The 19187-nt window shown below is 48.5% G+C and overlaps 1 protein-coding gene across 1 annotated transcript in view; it reads left to right on the top strand.

Moving 5' to 3' along the window:
• Window positions 1-19187, top strand: part of LOC135057154 (NACHT, LRR and PYD domains-containing protein 3-like) — a 192243-nt gene that overhangs the window by 93365 nt on the left and 79691 nt on the right. Inside the window, exon 5 of the mRNA XM_063963053.1 lies at window positions 4239-4334. Coding sequence (XP_063819123.1) covers window positions 4239-4334 — 96 coding nt within the window. The remainder of the gene's footprint in view (window positions 1-4238; window positions 4335-19187) is intronic.

A 19187-nucleotide genomic window follows, 5' to 3' on the forward strand; every position in this document is an offset into this window, starting at 1 on the left:
TTTGGTGACCAACAGTATATAGTTGTACAGTACAGTAAGCCATTGCTGTATCTTGCAGCTCCGTGTCACTTCAAGTATCCATATCTGTGCTGCATTGTTGTGAGCAGTATATATAGTAGTACAGTGCAGCATTTTGGTGACCACCAGCATACAGTTGTACAGTACAGTAAGCCATTGCTGTATCTTGCAGCTCCGTGTCCCTTCAAGTATCCATATCTGTGCTGCATTGTTGTGAGCAGTATACAGTAGTACAGTACAGTAGGCCATTGCTATTGATATAATAATATTAGTGGCATATAATTCCACACATTAAGAAATGGAGAACAAAAATGTGGAGGGTAAAATAGGGAAAGATCAAGATCCACTTCCACCTAGTGCTGAAGCTGCTGCCACTAGTCATGGCAGAGACGATGAAATGCCATCAACGTCATCTACCAAGGCCGATGCCCAATGTCATAGTACAGAGCATGTAAAGTCAAAAAAACAAAAGTTCAGTAGAATGACCCAAAAATCTAAATTAAAAGTGTCTGAGACACCAGTACAGAGTTCAGCACTTCCAGACGGTAATGTTCCGGACTGTTTCCAGCTCCTAAACAGCCGCTGCCATTCACGTCGCATAAGCCAGTCGATCTTTTACAGCAACCCATCTCCTCTCCGCTGCATAGCTGTTTGTGGGTAACGCAGGATACCTGACCGGGGACGCCCGGTACATGGACCAACCCACTGGAGAGGTATTTATTATTGATTGACTTACTGGCTCCTTATACGTGATTCATTACCGGAGCTCTACAAATTGCACCTTTGTTCATCATCACTGTGCACTACGAACAGCTCCTATTTCAGCCACGGAATACGGACTTCAGCATTATACATCATAGCTGCAATATTGCACAAGTCCCCATTGTGCTGACATTGTGAGATAATTAACTGTGCAACAATTTATGCAGGTTTTATTGTTTTATTCATATGCATCATTTTACAATGTTTTAATAAATTTGGTTATTTTTTAGTATTGACACACTGGCTCTCTCTATTGTCATTTGCATATTTTTCTGAAATCCAGCGCAGCCGTTTCTCTTTTTCATGTCACTGGCAAGTCTGACGAGTCCTCTCCTGCCTGGGATTCCTCCGATGGATCCTTGAGTGTAACGTCTACTGCTGCTGATGCTGCTGATGTTGCTGCTGGGAGTCGATAATCATCCCAGTGGGGAAGTCGGAAGACCACTTGTACTACTTCCAGTAAGCAATTGACTGTCCAACAGTCCTTTGCGAGGAAGATGACATATCACAGCAGTCATCCTGTTGCAAAGCGGATAACTCAGGCCTTGGCAGCTGTGTTGGTGTTAGACATGTGTCCGGTATCCACCGTTAATTCACAGGGACTTAGAGAATTTCTTGAGGTAGTGTGTCCCCGGTACCAAATGCCATCTAGGTTCCACTTCACTAGGCAGGCGATAGCAAGATTTTACCAATTAATATCAGTGATTTATAATTAATTATTAATTACAGTGATCTTGCCATTCCTGTGATTTTGTCATTTTCTTCCAGTGATTTGGACCAATAATACCATTGATTAGAACAAATAATTCCTGTGATATTGAAGTGTTTGTGTCGCTTAGCTTAGCCGTCCAGCGACCACAGTGCACCTCTTTTTCTCTTTTCTTTGCATCATGTGCTGTTTGGGGCCAATTTTTTTAAGTGCCATCCTGTCTGACACTGCAGTGCCACTTCTAGATGGGCCAGGTGTTTGTGCCTCGGTGCAAATTTTAGGACTAAAAATAATATTATAGTGTGAGGTGTTCAGAATAGACTGGAAATGAGTGGAAATTATGTTTTTTGAGGTTAATAATATTATAGGATCAAAATGACCCCCAAATTCTATGATTTAAGCTGTTTTTGAGGGTTTAAAAAAAAAAAAAAAGAATCCAAAACACACCCAAATACAACAAAAAAATTTAAGGGAGGCTTTACCAAAACGCGTCCGGATCCAAAACGCGGCCGCGGAACCGAATACAAAAACAAAACACAAAACTCGAAAAAATTCCGGTGCACATCTCTACTCCTCACCAAGACACTATCAGGAACCCATCATACTGTTGTATCTCACCTATAAATTACAGGTCACATCCATCTATGTGTCAGTGTTGTTAAGGTTTTATGATCTTTTATCTTGGCAGTGGCGTAGCTACCATAGGTGCAGGGGATGCGGCTGCTATGGGGCCCAGGCTGTCACAGGGGCCCGGGACCTGCCGCTCCCCCTACACCAAGTTACAGTCAGTGCTCCTCTCCCTGCCTGTGATTGATACGCCGGGATGCCTGGACGGTTTGCCGGTTGGCTGAGCTCCGTCCCCTCCATGGTGACTGTGTGACTGTGCTCTCACTCCCCAACCTCCCCACAATGCCGGGCTGATTCATCTATGTACTGCTGCCATTGGACTTGCTGGAGCCGTGGCTATGTAAAGTTGATTGCTGACGCCCACTATGCAAATATCCCAGCAGCAGCCAGCGCAGTGAGAGGCCAGGCATTACACATATCCAGGCTGGCGGCCTCTCACTGTGCTGGCTGCTGCTGGAATATTTGCATTGTGGGCTGCAGCAATCGACTTCTGATAGCTGCGGCTCCAGCGAGTATCTGCTGTGTGGCGTGCGGAGTCTGCAGATATGATGGTTCTCTACTACCCTAGCTCTCTCCAACTCACACACTGACACACATTCCCCTGCACACAGCCCCAGACCCAATGCCCCCTGTACTCAGCACCTCACCCACTGCCCCTGTACCAGCCCCTCACCCACTGCCACGTGAATCCAGCCCCTCACCCTCACCCACTGCACCTGTACCCAGCCCCACACACAGCCCCCTGTACCCAGCACCGCACCCTCTGCCCCCTTTACTCAGCCCCACACACACTGCCTCCTGTACCCAGCACCACACACGCTGCCCCCTGTACCCAGCACCACACACACTGCAGCACCTCACACACTGTCCCCTGTACCCAACACTACACACACTGCCCCCTGTACCCAGCACCACACACACTGCAGCACCTCACACACTGTCCCCTGTACCCAGCACTGCACACACAGCACCTTGTACCAGCACCTCACCCACTGCCCCTGCACCCAGCCCTGCACACACAGCCCTCTGTACCCAGCCCCTCAACCACTGACCCCTGTAGCCAGCAACACACATGCTGCGCCCTGTACCCAGCACCACACGCTGCCTCCTGTACCCAGCACCACATACGCTGCCCCCTGTACCCAGCACCACATACGCTGCCCCCTGTACCCAGCACCACATACGCTGCCCCCTGTACCCAGCACCACATACGCTGCCCCCTGTACCCAGCACCACACACGCTGCCCCCTGTACCCAGCACCACACACGCTGCCCCCTTTACCCAGCACCACACACACTGCCCCCTGTACCCTCACCACACACAATGCCTCTGTACCCAGCCCTGCACACACAGCCCCGTGTACCCAGCGCCTCAACCACTGCCCCCTGTACCCAGCCCTGCACACACAGCCCCCTGTACCCAGCCCCTCACCCACTGCCCCATGTACCCAGCACCGCACCCACTGCCCCTTGTACCCAGCATCACACACACTGCCCCCTGTACCCAACACCACACACACTGCCCCTTGTACCCAACACCACACACACAGCCCCTTGTACCCAGCACCTCAACCACTGCCCCCTGTACCCAGCCCTGCACACACTGTCCCCATGTCTTAATTGATATGCTTATTTATGTTCATCACTGTTGTATTGCACTTTGATAAAGGGGCAAAACCCCACAATGTTACATGCATTAAAAATATGCCCTTATGGCTTTTTATGCCCGTTCTCTTGTTTGCTACATATCAGTTGGTTTTGCCATACACTCACAGGGAGGGCACCGGAGCAAGTAGTGTGCAAGTTCTGAGTGATGGGGTCCGTTTGGTCTATATATACAGTATATATATATATATATATATATATTATTATTATTTTTTTTTTTTGCATAACTGACACCTCGGTCACCATCCTGTCTGGTCCCGCCCTCTACTCTGTCAGACCCCTCCCCCACTGATTTCCTGACTGCAAACCCCCTCACGTTCTCATGAAATGCTGGGGGGCCCATTTAAAATGTTGCTATGGGGCCCACAAAACTCTAACTACGCCCCTGTATCTTGGCATATGCTTTAACATTTCATATAATTTCTTACAGTAAGCATTGTGTCTGTGTTTTCTACAGGTTCAGGGGCTGCAGGTTTCCTGTTACAGAGGACGTGGCTCAGGCTGGAGCCAGTTTATCTGGACTATTTGGACAGTGTCAGATGGAGGAACTAGTGTAAGTAGTTATAGTGTAAGACACGGCACACAACACAATCATTCACAGCCAGCGCAGTCCATTAAACTAGTGCAGTGTTACGCACACCAGTACTAACAGGAGTATACCGGTGTATGAACAGAGAGGGATGCGAAGCAAACGAACTCACAGACAGTATAATATAACATACACAGGAGGTGATGGAAAAACTAATAAACACAAAGTGAACGGGGAAGCCCAAAGGCTCAGGAACTGGGTGTCTCCCTAGTGTCAGGAATTCTCAGATGGAATAGAGCGGACAATGAAACGAGATGTAGTGATTTAACATGTGGAGCACCCAAAATGATGTTGCTAAGAGCAACAGAAAAAACCCCAAAGGGTTACCAACGGGTGTGGGAATAAACTCCTGTTAGGGTCTCCTGCCCTGTGCTGCCACGTCGTCATGGCAACCGGGAGACAAGTGCTAGCGGAGTAACCTGAGCGCAGCTGATACTCCGGTTTGGGTCTTTTGCTGTGCAGTGGTTACAGGCTCTGTGCACGGCAGGGGATCCGGTGCTGGTTTTTGTGCTCACAGTCTGTGAAGTCTGAGTGGGGCGTGGACAGCACCTGCTATATAAGGCCTCTTCTCAGGTTAAGCAGATGCTGCTGATTCTTTGTTGGTTAGTCAGTTCCTGAAAGTTAGCCAGTACTGTGTAGCTTTGTATTTGTTGTTGCTTACTGCAAATAGGCCTGGAGATTTGGTACTACACTCTGCCAATCCAGACCTAGCAGTAAGACTGGAGTCAGTCGTTTAACTTGCTGGGGTTCTTTTGCTACTCTGTGAACTAAACAAGTTTGCGGCTGTATTCTCAGACTTGCCTGCCTAAATCCTGTCTCACTGTGCAAGGTGTTCAGGTGTCAGTTTAGTGGCAGTAAGCTGAACCTGTGCACTGCAAGTGAGGATTAGGATTGTGGAGACTCTCCTTGTGTCTATCATTCCATCTCTGACCAAGGAGTTTACTGCCACACCCGTTGTTAACCCTTTAGGTTTTTGCTGTTGCCCTTAGCAACAGCATTTCGGGTTCTCTACGTATTAAAACACAACATCTTGCTTTTTCCATCTGAGCATTACTAATACTAGGGAGACACCCAGTTTCTTAGCCTCTGGGCTTCTCTGTTCACTTTGTGTTTATTTTGTTACCCTATCACCTTCTGTGTACGTAATGTCATATTCCCCAGTCTGTCTATGAGTTCATTTGTTTTGCATCCCTATCCGTTCAGACACCAGTACATTCCTGCAGGCACTGGTGTGCATAACATATTCAGCAGCCTAATTCTCCTGTTGAAATTTTGTGGGAATATGGAGCATACCCCTCAAAATACGTTGCAACAGGTGGTCGATCAGGTGCAGGTCCTGACTCGACAATTTAATGATTTGTCCATTAAAATGCACACCTCCCAGGCCACTGGCGGAGCTCCCGCAGCAGCAGTACCTTCAGGGGTTAAGGAGCCGAAAATCCCGGATCGTTTTTCTGGAGATCGCTCGCAGTTCTTTTGTTTCAAGGAGAGCTGCAAGCTATACTTCCGGCTTAGGCCTCAGTCTTCTGGGTCGGAGATTCAGCGGGTGGGCAAAGTGATTTCCTTGCTACAAGGAGACCCACAGGTCTGGGCATATGGGTTGCAGCCTGACTGTCCGTCGCTTAAAAGTGTTGATGCTTTTTTTACGCCACTGGGCATGTTGTATGATGACCCTGAAAGGACGGCCTCAGCCGAGGCTCAGATTTCGATCCTTAAGCAAGGGCGAAGGCCAGTTGAGGTTTACTGTACGGAGTTTCGGAGGTTGGCCCATGATACCTAGTGGAATGACCCAGCCCTGAGACACCAGTACCGAAGAGGTCTTTCTAACCAGTTCTAACCAACTGGTACAATGTCCCTTGCCTGATAGCTTGGATCAGCTCATGCAGTTATCCATCCGGGTGGATAGACGGCTGAGAGAGCGTAGGCTTGAAAGGGAGACCGAGGTTTCCTTCTTTCCCAAGGGAACCTCAGACTCTGAGGAATTTTCAGAGGAGCCTATGCAGATTGGGGCTACCCGCCTCTCCTCGCGTGAGAAGACGCGGAGGAGACAGCAGGGGTTGTGTTTGTACTGTGGGAATAAAGGTCATGTGGTAGTATCATGCCCAGAAAAGCCAGAAAACTTCAGGGCCTGAGGGTGATGGGAAATATCCTGTCAGGCCAGAAGTCAGAATTTCCCAAGAAGACTTTTATCATTCCGGTGACCTTGAAGATCCTCGGTCAAACTGTCAAGACTGAGGCCTTTGTGGACAGTGGGGCCGACGGGGTTTTTATGGACCGCCAATTCGCCCTGAAACACCCTGTTCCCTTAGTACCCTTGGCATCGGAAATTAAGATTTGTGGGTTAAACGGGGAACCATTATCCCAAGGTAAAATTACCTCTTGCACTAGCCAGATTTCTTTGTTTATTGGAGCCACACACTCTGCAAAATTGTCCTTTTATGTGACTGTCTGTACTTTTGCCCCATTGGTGTTGGGGTTACCCTGGTTAAGGGCCCACAATCCTCAATTTGACTGGGTCTCTGGGGAGATTCTTAGTTGGGGTACTGATTGTTTCAGGAGTTGCTTGAGCCTTCCAGTCAGGCTCTCGCAGCTAAGTTTGCCAGGATTGCCAGGGTGTTATGCAGATTTTGCGGACGTGTTCTCCAAAAAAGTTGCAGAGGTACTACCTCCCCATCGCCCCTATGACTGTGCCATTGACTTGTTGCCAAATGCTAAGCTTCCCAAGAGCAGGTTGTACTCCCTGTCACCTCCTGAGACTCAGGCTATGGCAGAGTACATTCAGGAGAACTTGGCTAAGGGATTTATCAGACCTTCACAGTCTCCAGTTGGGTCAGGGTTCTTCTTCGTGGGTAAAAAGGACGGTTCGTTGCGACCCTGCATCGACTTCAGGGAATTGAACCGTATCACGATTAAAAACTCATACCCACTGCCTCTCATTTCGGTCTTGTTTGACCAGCTGTTATGATTCCCGTACTCCAGACCAGAGGAGATCTTATGGCAGAGGTCTGAGTACTGGGAAGATATGCTGGTTGTGGGAGCAGGAGAGCCTAGTAACCCCTGGTGCCCTAACTCCGTTGTCTCGCCCGTGTTATCAGAAATCCCTTGCGAGACTATGGTTGCTTGAGCCCATGGCAGCCGCGTTCGAAGGGCGGATTATGTCTGCCCAACCCCGATGCCCCCGCAGGTCTTAATGGGAGACAAAGGGAAATCCAAGACAGGGTGATAACAAGGGGCCCTCTGACTAAGCAACCAGGCCAGGGGTTACAAGCTAACTAACTTAACCCAAAGGTATGTGCGGACTAGCCGCCAGGGAAAAGGACAACCAAAGATCCACTGATCCGTTACTCCTATCCAGCACCGCTGGATACCAGAGTGGATTTGTGGGAGCGGAATCCTCCGCAAAAGCTCCAGAACACAAATAAACTAAATAATAAACAGTAGCGGACAAGCCGCAACACACGGCTGAGCCGCGACTCACGAACACCACAGGATGTTAAAGGTGCTCGGTCAGACTCCAGGAATAGATGACAAACTTCCGAGTACAGGATCTCTGAGGACAGGAACAACCGGATTGAGCAGGACTGGAAACTCTCTGTAGCAGACACAGGCAAACAGGAAGCTATCACCGGCGTCTGTAGGAAGTCCTGAGGGTGCCTTTATTCAGGAACCCTCCAATCAAGATCCAGACCGAGTGATCACAGGAAATGCCGTGCAGCTTGCATGCTGCATGGCCAGCACATCATAATCAAATTAGGACAGACCCAGCAACGGGGAACGCGGCTGAACGTGGCGTCCCCGTTGCTAAGGTCAGAGCGGCTCCATGCGCCCGGCGTCTAGCGTTGCCAGGGAGCCGGCGGCTGCACGCGCCCGGCGTCCCTGGTTGCTAGGCACCGGGCCGCACCGACGAGCGGACCCCGGCGCCTAACAGTACCCCCCCCTTGAGGAGGCGTCAAGGAACCCCTAAAGCCAGGTTTCTGAGGAAATTCTCGAAAAAATGCCCTTTTGAGCCTCGGGGCATGAAGATCCTCATCCAGGACCCAAGACCTTTCCTCTGGCCCATAACCTCTCCAATGTACCAAAAAATAAAGCCGACCCCGGGACAACTTGGAATCGAGAACCTTCTCCACCAAGAACTCCTGCTGACCCTGTACATTTATTGGTGATCTCCCCTGAGATATTTTACGAGGAAATCTACTGGATGAAACATATGGTTTCAGCAATGAGCAATGGAAGGTATTTCCGATCCGTAAAGTTTTTGGTAAACGTAACCGGAAAGCAACTGGATTGACTTTTTTGATAATGTGAAATGGTCCAATAAATCTAGGACCCAATCTGGCTGAGGTTTGTCAAAGCTTAATGTTGCGAGTCGACAACCACACCCTGTCTCCCACTTTAAAAGTGCACGGCCGCCGGAGCCTGTCAGAAAATCTTTTTTCCCGGAATGCTGCTTTTCTGAGAGCCAGGTGCACTTTTTTCCAAATAAGTTTAAGATGAGAGGTCAGGGCCAGAGAGGAGACAGAGGAATGTTGAAAAAATGAATTAGCTCTGGGGTGAAAACCAAAAACTGCAAAAAATGGAGACACATTGGTGGAGGAATGACAGGCATTATTATAAGCAAACTCCGCCAATGGAAGAAACTCAGACCAGTCATTTTGGAGTTTGGCCGAGTACAAACGCAAATATTGTTTTAGAGATTGGTTAACTCGCTCAGTCTGCCCATTGGATTGGGGATGATAGCCGGACGTTAAAGATAATTTCATCTTTAACGAAGCACAAAAAGACTTCCAAAATTGAGCAATGAATTGTGGACCCCTATCAGAAACAATATCAGTGGGTAACCCATGGAGTCTGAAAACATGGCGGAGGAACAAGACTGCCAATCCCTGGGCAGATGGCAATTGGGGAAGAGCAATGAAATGGGCCATTTTGCTAAAACGGTCCACTACCACCCATATGACTCGGCATCCGGCTGACAGAGGGAGGTCCACCACAAAATCCATGGAGATGTGCGACCATGGCCTAAGGGGAACATTCAAGGGCATAAGTTGACCAATAGGCAAAGAATGGGGAACTTTATGCTGTGCACAGACCTGACACGAAAAAACAAACTCTTTAATGTCTTTGGAAAGACCAGGCCACCATACTGAGCGGGAGACTAATTCCAAAGTCTTAGCGATTCCCGGATGCCCGGCAACTTTGCTATCATGAAACTCCGTCAAAACAGTTGCTCTCAAAAACTCAGGGACAAAAAGACGACCAGGCGCTTGATGTTGAAGCAGCTTTAACTGGGTAAATACATCCTGTGTGAGGCCTGCCCGAATGACTGAAGACGGAAGTATGGGAGTAACAGGACTGTTGTCTTGAACTGGAAGAAAACTGCGTGACAGGGCATCTGCCTTAGTATTCTTGGAACCTGGCCTGAAGGTGATAATGAATTTGAAACGAGTAAAAAATAAAGCCCAACGAGCCTGCCGGGCATTCAGTCGTTTAGCTGATTCAATGTATTGAAGATTTTTGTGATCAGTCAAAACTGAAATGGTATGGGTCGCTCCTTCAAGCCAATACCTCCACTCCTCGAAAGCCCATTTAATAGCCAGCAATTCCCGGTTACCAACATCGTAGTTGGATTCTGCAGATGAGAATTTCCTGGACATAAAGGCACAAGGATGTAATTCAAGGGAATCTGGATCCTTCTGAGAAAGGATAGCCCCTACTCCAACCTCCGAGGCATCAACCTCAACAATGAAAGGCAATTCTGGGTTGGGATGTCTAAGGACAGGGGCTGAGACAAAGGCTTGTTTCAAGGCCTGAAAAGATAACTCAGCTTCACATGACCAATTGGTAGGATCTGCTCCCTTCTTAGTCAGTGCCACAATGGGAGCAACTAGGTCAGAGAAAGAGTGAATAAATCTTCTGTAGTAGTTCGCAAACCCTAAAAAGCGCTGAATTGCTTTTAAGTTGGTGGGTTGCGCCCAACTAAGGATGGCTTGGAGCTTCTTTGGTTCCATACGGAATCCCCGAGGGGAAATAATGTACCCTAAAAAGGATACCTCCGTGACATGAAATTCACACTTCTCCAGCTTGGCATATAGGTGATTTTCACGTAATTTCTTTAGCACCTGACGCACCTGGGTAACATGTTGTTCTACAGAGTCAGAATATATCAAAATATCGTCTAAGTAGACTACAACGAATCTTCCAAGAAATTCACGGAGCACATCGTTAATGAGATCCTGGAAAACTGCCGGAGCGTTAGACAGGCCGAATGGCATAACCAGATACTCATAGTGGCCTGACTGAGTACTGAATGCCGTTTTCCACTCATCCCCTGACTTGATTCTGATGAGGTTATATGCTCCTCTTAGGTCAATCTTAGAAAAAATCACAGCCGAACGTAGCTGATCAAAGAGGACAGAGATCAGCGGCAGAGGGTAAGTATTCTTTACTGAGATTTTATTCAAAGCTCTAAAGTCAATGCAGGGTCTGAGTGAACCATCCTTCTTCTCTACGAAAAAGAAACCTGCACTTAAAGGGGATTTAGATGGCCTGATAAATCCTTTCCCAAGGCTTTCTTTCACATACTCATTCATAGCCACAGTTTCAGGACCAGACAATGCATATAACCTTCCTTTAGGCAACGTGGCACCAGGAATTAGCTCAATGGCACAATCATAAGGCCTATGGGGAGGCAGAATATCCGCATTGCCCTTGGAAAACACATCAACAAAATCCTGGTATTCCCCAGGAATGGGTGCAGGAACGGCGGCAGCTACTCGGATAGGAAGCGTAATACATTCTTTATTACAGATGGTACCCCATTGTAAGATCTCCCCCGACTGCCAATCAATGATGGGATTATGAAAGGCCAGCCAAGGGTGACCCAGAACCACAGGAACTGCTGGACAATGGGTAAGGAAAAACTCAATCTTTTCAGAATGCAGGACTCCCACCGAGAGTAAAACAGGAGGTGTACATAGAGAAATAACCCCATTGGACAAGGGACTCCCATGCATGGTGACACACCTACCCAAGGTTAACTGAGGAATACCCAAGGCCTTGGCCCATGTTAAATCCATAAAGTTCCCTGCAGCTCCACTGTCCACAAAAGCAGAGACCGAGGAACAGAGGCTGCCAAAGGAAACTTTAGCAGGAACTAACAGTGAATTATTTGAGGAGATGAGCTGCAGACCAAAGTGAACCCCCTCACAACTCACTTGGTCAGGAAGTTTCCCGACTTGTTCGGACAACTACGGGCAAAATGTCCCTTACCTCCACAGTATAAACAAAGACCAGAATTTTGCCTCCTGGTTTTTTCTTCAGGAGACAATTTGGAGAGACCTATCTGCATAGGCTCCTCCATGTCTACAGGAATGGAAGGAACACAAGGAGTAGACTCGACAGATGCCCCTTTTTCAGCCCTCCGCTCTCTGAGCCGACGATCTATCTTAATAGAGAGCTCCATGAGTTTATCGAGAGTCTCAGGAGCGGGATACTGAAGGAGACTGTCTTTTATAGATTCAGATAAGCCGACGCGAAACTGACTGCGCAGGGCTGGGTCATTCCATCCACAGTCGTTCGACCAACGGCGAAACTCCGTACAATAATTCTCTGCGGGATTCCTACCCTGTCTAAGAGCACGCAACTGACTCTCAGCGGACGCCTCTCTATCAGGGTCGTCATACAATAGCCCTAAAGATTTTAAAAAGGCGTCTACAGACGATAAGGCCGGATCGTCTGTCTTTAAACCAAAAGCCCAGGTCTGAGGATCCCCCTGAAGCAGAGAAATAATAATTCCAACCCGCTGAGCCTCCGTACCTGAGGAGACTGGTCTTAAACGAAAATAAAGTTTACAAGACTCTTTAAAATTAAAAAACTGTTTTCTATCCCCAGAAAAACGGTCAGGCAGATGCATTTTTGGTTCAGGGATGACCCTCGGGGAAGTCCGTAACAGATCTTCCTGTGACCTCACCCGGAGGGACAGATCCTGAACCATCTGAGTAAGTTCTTGAATCTGACTAACTAGAAGCTGGCCAGGATTTGGCCCAACACCGGCGGGATTCATAAGGCCGACAAAATCTCCCAACTGAATAAGTGAAAAAAATGAACTCCTGTTAAATTAAATTTTTTCTTTTGTCTGGCCGGTGATAATGTTATGATTCCCGTACTCCAGACCAGAGGAGATCTTATGGCAGAGGTCTGAGTACTGGGAAGATATGCTGGTTGTGGGAGCAGGAGAGCCTAGTAACCCCTGGTGCCCTAACTCCGTTGTCTCGCCCGTGTTATCAGAAATCCCTTGCGAGACTATGGTTGCTTGAGCCCATGGCAGCCGCGTTCGAAGGGCGGATTATGTCTGCCCAACCCCGATGCCCCCGCAGGTCTTAATGGGAGACAAAGGGAAATCCGAGACAGGGTGATAACAAGGGGCCCTCTGACTAAGCAACCAGGCCAGGGGTTACAAGCTAACTAACTTAACCCAAAGGTATGTGCGGACTAGCCGCCAGGGAAAAGGACAACCAAAGATCCACTGATCCGTTACTCCTATCCAGCACCGCTGGATACCAGAGTGGATCTGTGGGAGCGGAATCCTCCGCAAAAGCTCCAGAACACAAATAAACTAAATAATAAACAGTAGCGGACAAGCCGCAACACATGGCTGAGCCGCGACTCACGAACACCACAGGATGTTAAAGGTGCTCGGTCAGACTCCAGGAATAGATGACAAACTTCCGAGTACAGGATCTCTGAGGACAGGAACAACCGGATTGAGCAGGACTGGAAACTCTCTGTAGCAGACACAGGCAAACAGGAAGCTATCACCGGCGTCTGTAGGAAGTCCTGAGGGTGCCTTTATTCAGGAACCCTCCAATCAAGATCCAGACCGAGTGATCACAGGAAATGCCGTGCAGCTTGCATGCTGCACGGCCAGCACATCATAATCAAATTAGGACAGACCCAGCAACGGGGAACGCGGCTGAACGTGGCGTCCCCGTTGCTAAGGTCAGAGCGGCTCCGTGCGCCCGGCATCTAGCGTTGCCAGGGAGCCGGCGGCTGCACGCGCCCGGCGTCCCTGGTTGCTAGGCGCCGGGCCGCACCGACGAGCGGACCCCGGCGCCTAACACCAGCTTCGTACTGCCACCATTTTTTCTAAGATTGACCTACGCGGTGCGTACAATCTAATCCGAATAAGAGAGGGGGATGAATGGAAGACTGCCTTTAATACCCACTCAGGGCATTATGAATATTTGGTGATGCCTTTTGGGCTCTGTAATGCCCTGGCAGTCTTTCAGGATTTTATGAATGATGTACTCAGGGAATATTTGGATAGATTCTTAGTTGTATACTTAGATGACATACTAATCTTCTCCTATTCCCTGGAGGAACATCGGAAGCATGTACGCTTAGTCCTCCAGAAACTCAGAGACCACCGGCTTGGGGAGAAGCTGGAGAAGTGCGAATTTGAAGTTCAGCAAATCGCATTTCTAGGATATATTATCTCCCCCCGAAGGTTTCCAAATGGAGGGTTCCAAACTCCCTCTGACCCCGTATCAGAAGAGGAGAAGGTCTTCCACTGGAAGAAGGATTACTAACCGCCAGTTTTAAAAGGGAACAATGAAATGTTTTATTGATACCCAATGAACGGGGCAGATCTAACTGAAATGCCACCGGATTGATAACCCTAGTGATCTTATAAGGGCCAATGAACCGGGGGCCTAACTTATGAGATGGCTGTCTCAACTTCAAATTCTTGGTAGACAACCAGACGAAGTCTCCTAATTTGAAGCTGCAGGGTCTTTTCCGCTTATCAAAAACCCTTTTGGTCACTAATGACACAGACACAAGGGCTTTCTTCACTTTCCTCCAAATACCCCTAAGGACCGAAACCACAGAGGAACCACCAGGCGTGGAGTCCAGGGGGTCAAAAGAATTGGCCTTAGGATGATGCCCATACACACAAAGGAAGGGAGAGATCCCTGTAGCAGAGTGAGCCGCGTTGTTATAGGCAAACTCCGCCATGGACAGATGAGCAACCCAGTCAGTATGACACTTGGAGACATAACACCTGAGGAACTGCTCCAAGGACTGGTTCACCCTCTCAGTCTTCCCATTAGACTGTGAACGGTAGCCTGACGACAAGCTCACAGAAATATGGAGATCAGAACAAAATGCCCTCCAGAATTTGGCAACAAACTGGGATCCACGGTCAGAGACCACATCAAGTGGCAACCCGTGGAGGCGCACAACATGCTCCATAAATAACTCAGACAGCGTCTGGCTGATGGCAACCCAACCAGTGGAACGAAATGCGCCATCTTCGAAAACCTGTCAACGACAACCCAAATGGCTGTCATCCCTGAGGATTTGGGCAAGTCCACCACAAAATCCATGGAAATGTGGGTCCATGGCTTAGATGGAATAGAGAGTGGATGTAATGGGCCCGACAGGAACCCCTCTAGGAGTTTTATTTCGGGCACAAACGTCACATGCCCGAACCCACTTATCCACACCCCTAGCCACCGAGGGCCACCACACCGCCCTAGACAGCAACTCCCGAGTTCTGGCAATACCCGGATGCCCTGCCGACCTTTTGGCATGGAATTCCAGGAACACTCGCTGGGGTATATTTACTAAAATTCGTAATTCTCCCGATTTGGTGGGAGATTAATCACGAATGACATCGAAAGTGTAAAACTGCAACTTTTTGAATTTATTACGACTAATTTACTAAGCTGTCGTATTCTGCATTTTCGTGTTTTCCGATGTCGATGTCATTCGTAATTTTTTTCAGTGTTTTACGGGAGTGAATGGCAAAACACTGCCAACTTTAACACAATGAATCACGGCCGGATCTGTGAGATCCGTGCTGGGGTTCATTGTGCACCTTTTTTTATTTTTAAAAATAGTTGTAAATGAGAAAAAAAATTGCGTGGGGTCCCGCCTCCTAAGCATAACCAGCCTCGGGCTCTTTGAGCCGGTCCTGGTTGCAGAAATATGGAGAAAAAATTGACAGGGGTTCCCCCATATTTAAGCAACCAGCACCGGGCTCTGCGCCTGGTCCTGGTTCCAAAAATACGGGGGACAAAAAGCGTAGGGGTCCCGCGTATTTTTGCAACCAGCACCGGGCTCCACTAGCTGGACACATAATGCCACAGCCGGGGGTCACTTTTATACAGTGCCCTGCAGCCGTGGCATCAAATATCCAACTAGTCACCCCTGGCTGGGGTACCCTGGGGGATTGGGGACCCCTTCAATTAAGGGGTCCCCCCCCAGCCACCCAAGGGCCAGGGGTGAAGCCCGAGGCTGTCCCCCCATCCAATGGGCTGCGGATGGGGGGCTGATAGCCTTTGTTTAAAGTTATGAATATTGTTTTTAGTAGCAGTACTACAAGGCCCAGCAAGCCTTCCCCGCAAGCTGGTACTTGGAGAACCACAAGTACCAGCATGCGGCGGAAAAACGGGCCCTCTGGTACCTGTAGTACTACTACTAAACAAATACCCCAATAAAGACAAAAGACACACACCAGGAACGTATAACTTTAATACATACATACATACCAACATACATACATACTTACCTTATGTTCACACGAGGGTCGGTCCTCTTCTCCAGTAGAATCCATGGGGTACCTGTTGATAAAATTATACTCACAAAATCCAGTGTAGATCGGTCCTCTTCTGCTTGAAATCCATTTGTAATCCACGTACTTTTTAAAATAAAAAAACAAATACCCGACCACGAACTGAAAGGGCCCCCATGTTTTCACATGGGACCCCTTTCCCCGAATGCCTGGAACCCCCTCTGACTTAAGTCCAAGAAGGTTCCATCAGCCAATCAGGGAGCGCCACGTTGTGGCACCTTCCTGATTGGCTGTGTGCTCCTGTACTGACTAACAGGTGGCACACGGCAGTGTTACAATGTAGCGCCTATGCGCTCCATTGTAACCAATGGTGGGAACTTTGTGGTCAGCGGTGAGGTTAATCTCGGTCATCCTTTATAGCCAACAATTCCCGGTTTCCCACATCATAATTCATCTCGGCAGACGAAAATTTACGGGAAAAGTAAGCACAGGGATGAAGGCGATTATCAGACACCCCCATCTGAGAGAGCACTGCCACAATACCTATCTCAGAGGCATCCACTTCTACCACAAAAGGGAGCTCTGGATCTGGGCGTCGCAGCACCTTGGCCGAGACAAATGCCCTTTTGAGACGGGCAAAGGCCGCTTTGGCCTCACAAGACCAGTGAGCAACATCCGCCCCTTTCTTAGTGAGTGCCACCAAGGGGGCCACTATAGACGAAAATCCAGCGATAAATTTTCTATAAAAATTTGCAAAGCCCAGAAAACGCTGAAGCGCCTTCAAACTAGTGGGCTGCACCCAGTCCAGGACTGCCTGTACCTTAGAACCCTCCATTTGGAAACCTTCTGAGGAGATAATATACCCTAGAAATGCGATTTGCTGGACTTCAAATTCGCACTTCTCCAGCTTCGCCCCAAGCCGGTGGTCTCTGAGTTTCTGGAGGACTAAGCGTACATGCTTCCGATGTTCCTCCAGGGAATGGGAGAAGATTAGGATGTCATCTAGATAAACAACTAAGAATCTATCCAAATATTCCCTGAGCACATCGTTCATGAATTCCTGGAAGACTGCCGGGGCATTACAGAGCCCAAAAGGCATCATCAAATATTCATAATGCCCTGAGTGGGTATTAAAAGCAGTCTTCCATTCATCCCCCTCTCTTATTTGGATTAGATTGTAAGCACCGCGTAGGTCAATCTTAGAAAAAATGGTGGCAGTACGAAGCTGGTCAAACAAGACCGAAATGAGAGGCAGTGGGTGCGAGTTTTTAATCGTGATACGGTTCAATTCCCTGAAGTCGATGCAGGGTCACAATGAACCGTCCTTTTTACCCACGAAGAAGAACCCCGACCCAACTGGGGACTGTGAAGGTCTGATAAATCCCTTAGCCAAGTTCTCCTGAATGTACTCTGCCATAGCCTGAGTCTCAGGACGTGACAGGGAGTACAACCTGCTCTTGGGAAGCTTAGCATCAGGCAACAAATCAATGGCACAGTCATAGGGGCGATGGGGAGGTAGTACCTCCGCAACTTTTTTGGAGAACACATCCTCAAAATCTGCATAACATCCTGGCAATCCTGGCAAACTTAGCTGCGAGAGCCTGACTGGAAGGCTCAAGCAACTCCTGAAACAATCACTACCCCAACTAAGAATCTCCCCAGAGACCCAGTCAAATTGAGGGTTATGGGCCCAAAACCAATGGGGCAAAAGAACAGACAGTCACATAAAAAGACAATTTTTCAGAGTGTGAGGCTCCAATAAACAAAGGAATTTGGCTGGTGCAGGAGGTAATTTTACCCTGGGACAATGGTTCCCCGTTTAATCCACAGATCTCAATCTCTGATGCCAAAGGTACTGAGGGAACAGAGTGTTCCAGGGCAAATTGACGGTCCATGAAAACCCCATCGGCCCCACTGTCAACAAAGGCCTCAGTCTTGACAGTTTGGCCGAGTATCTCCAAAGTCACCGGAATGAGAAAAGTCTTTTTGGGAAATTCTGACTTCTGGCCTGACAGGATATTTCCCATCACCCTCAGGCCCTGAAGTTTTCCGGCTTTTCTGGGCATGATACTACAACATGACCTTTATTCCCACAGTACAAACACAAACCCCGCTGTCTCCTCCGCGTCTTCTCACGCGAGGAGAGGCGGGTAGCCCAAATCTGCATAGGCTGAGGTTCCCTTGGGAAAAAAGGAAACTGCGGTCTCCCTTTCAAGCCTACGCTCTCTCAGCCATCTATCCACCCGGATGGATAACTGCATGAGCTGATCTAAGCTATCAGGCGAGGGATATTGTACCAGTTGGTTCTTTATCTGGTCAGAAAGGCCCCTTCGGTACTGGTTTCTCAGGGCTGGGTCATTCCACTGAGTATCACGAGCCAACCTCTGAAACTCTGTACTATAAACCTCAGTTGGCCGTCGCCCTTGCTTAAGGACCGTAATCTGAGCCTCGGCTGAAGCCATCTTATCAGGGTCATCATACAGAATGATCAGTGCCGTAATAAAAGCATCAACACTTTTAAGTGACGGACAGTCAGGCTGCAACCCATATGCCCAAACCTGTGGGTCTCCTTGTAGCAAGGAAATCACCATGCCCACCCGCTGAATCTCTGACCCAGAAGACTGGGGCCTAAGCCTGAAATATAGCTTACAGCTCACCTTGAAACAAAAGAACTGCGAGCGATCTCCAGAAAAACGATCCGGGAGATTTACTTTCGGCTCCTTAACCCCTGAACTTGCCGCTGCTGCTGCGGGAGCTCCGCTAGCGGCCTGCGGGGTGTTCATTTTAATGGACATCTCATTAAATTGTCGAGTCAGGATTTGCACCTGATCGACCACCTGTTGCAAAGTATTTTGAGGGGTATGCTCCATATTCCCACAAAATTTCAACAAGAGGATGGCTGCTGAATATGTTGCGCACACCAGTACTAACAGGAGTATACCGGTGTATGAACAGAGAGGGATGCGAAGCAAACAAACTCACAGACAGTATAATATAACATACACAGGAGGTGATGGAAAAACTAATAAACACAAAGTGAACGGGGAAGCCCAAAGGCTCAGGAACTGGGTGTCTCCCTAGTGTCAGGAATGCTCAGATGGAATAGAGCGGACAATGAAGCGAGATGTAGTGATTTAACATGTGGAGCACCCGAAATTATGTTGCTAAGAGCAACAGAAAAAACCCCAAAGGGTTACCAACGGGTGTGGGAATAAACTCCCTGGTCAGAGATGGTAATATAG

This window comes from Pseudophryne corroboree, chromosome 3, assembly GCF_028390025.1.
Source record: "Pseudophryne corroboree isolate aPseCor3 chromosome 3, aPseCor3.hap2, whole genome shotgun sequence".
NCBI classification, from domain to species: Eukaryota; Metazoa; Chordata; class Amphibia; order Anura; family Myobatrachidae; genus Pseudophryne; species Pseudophryne corroboree.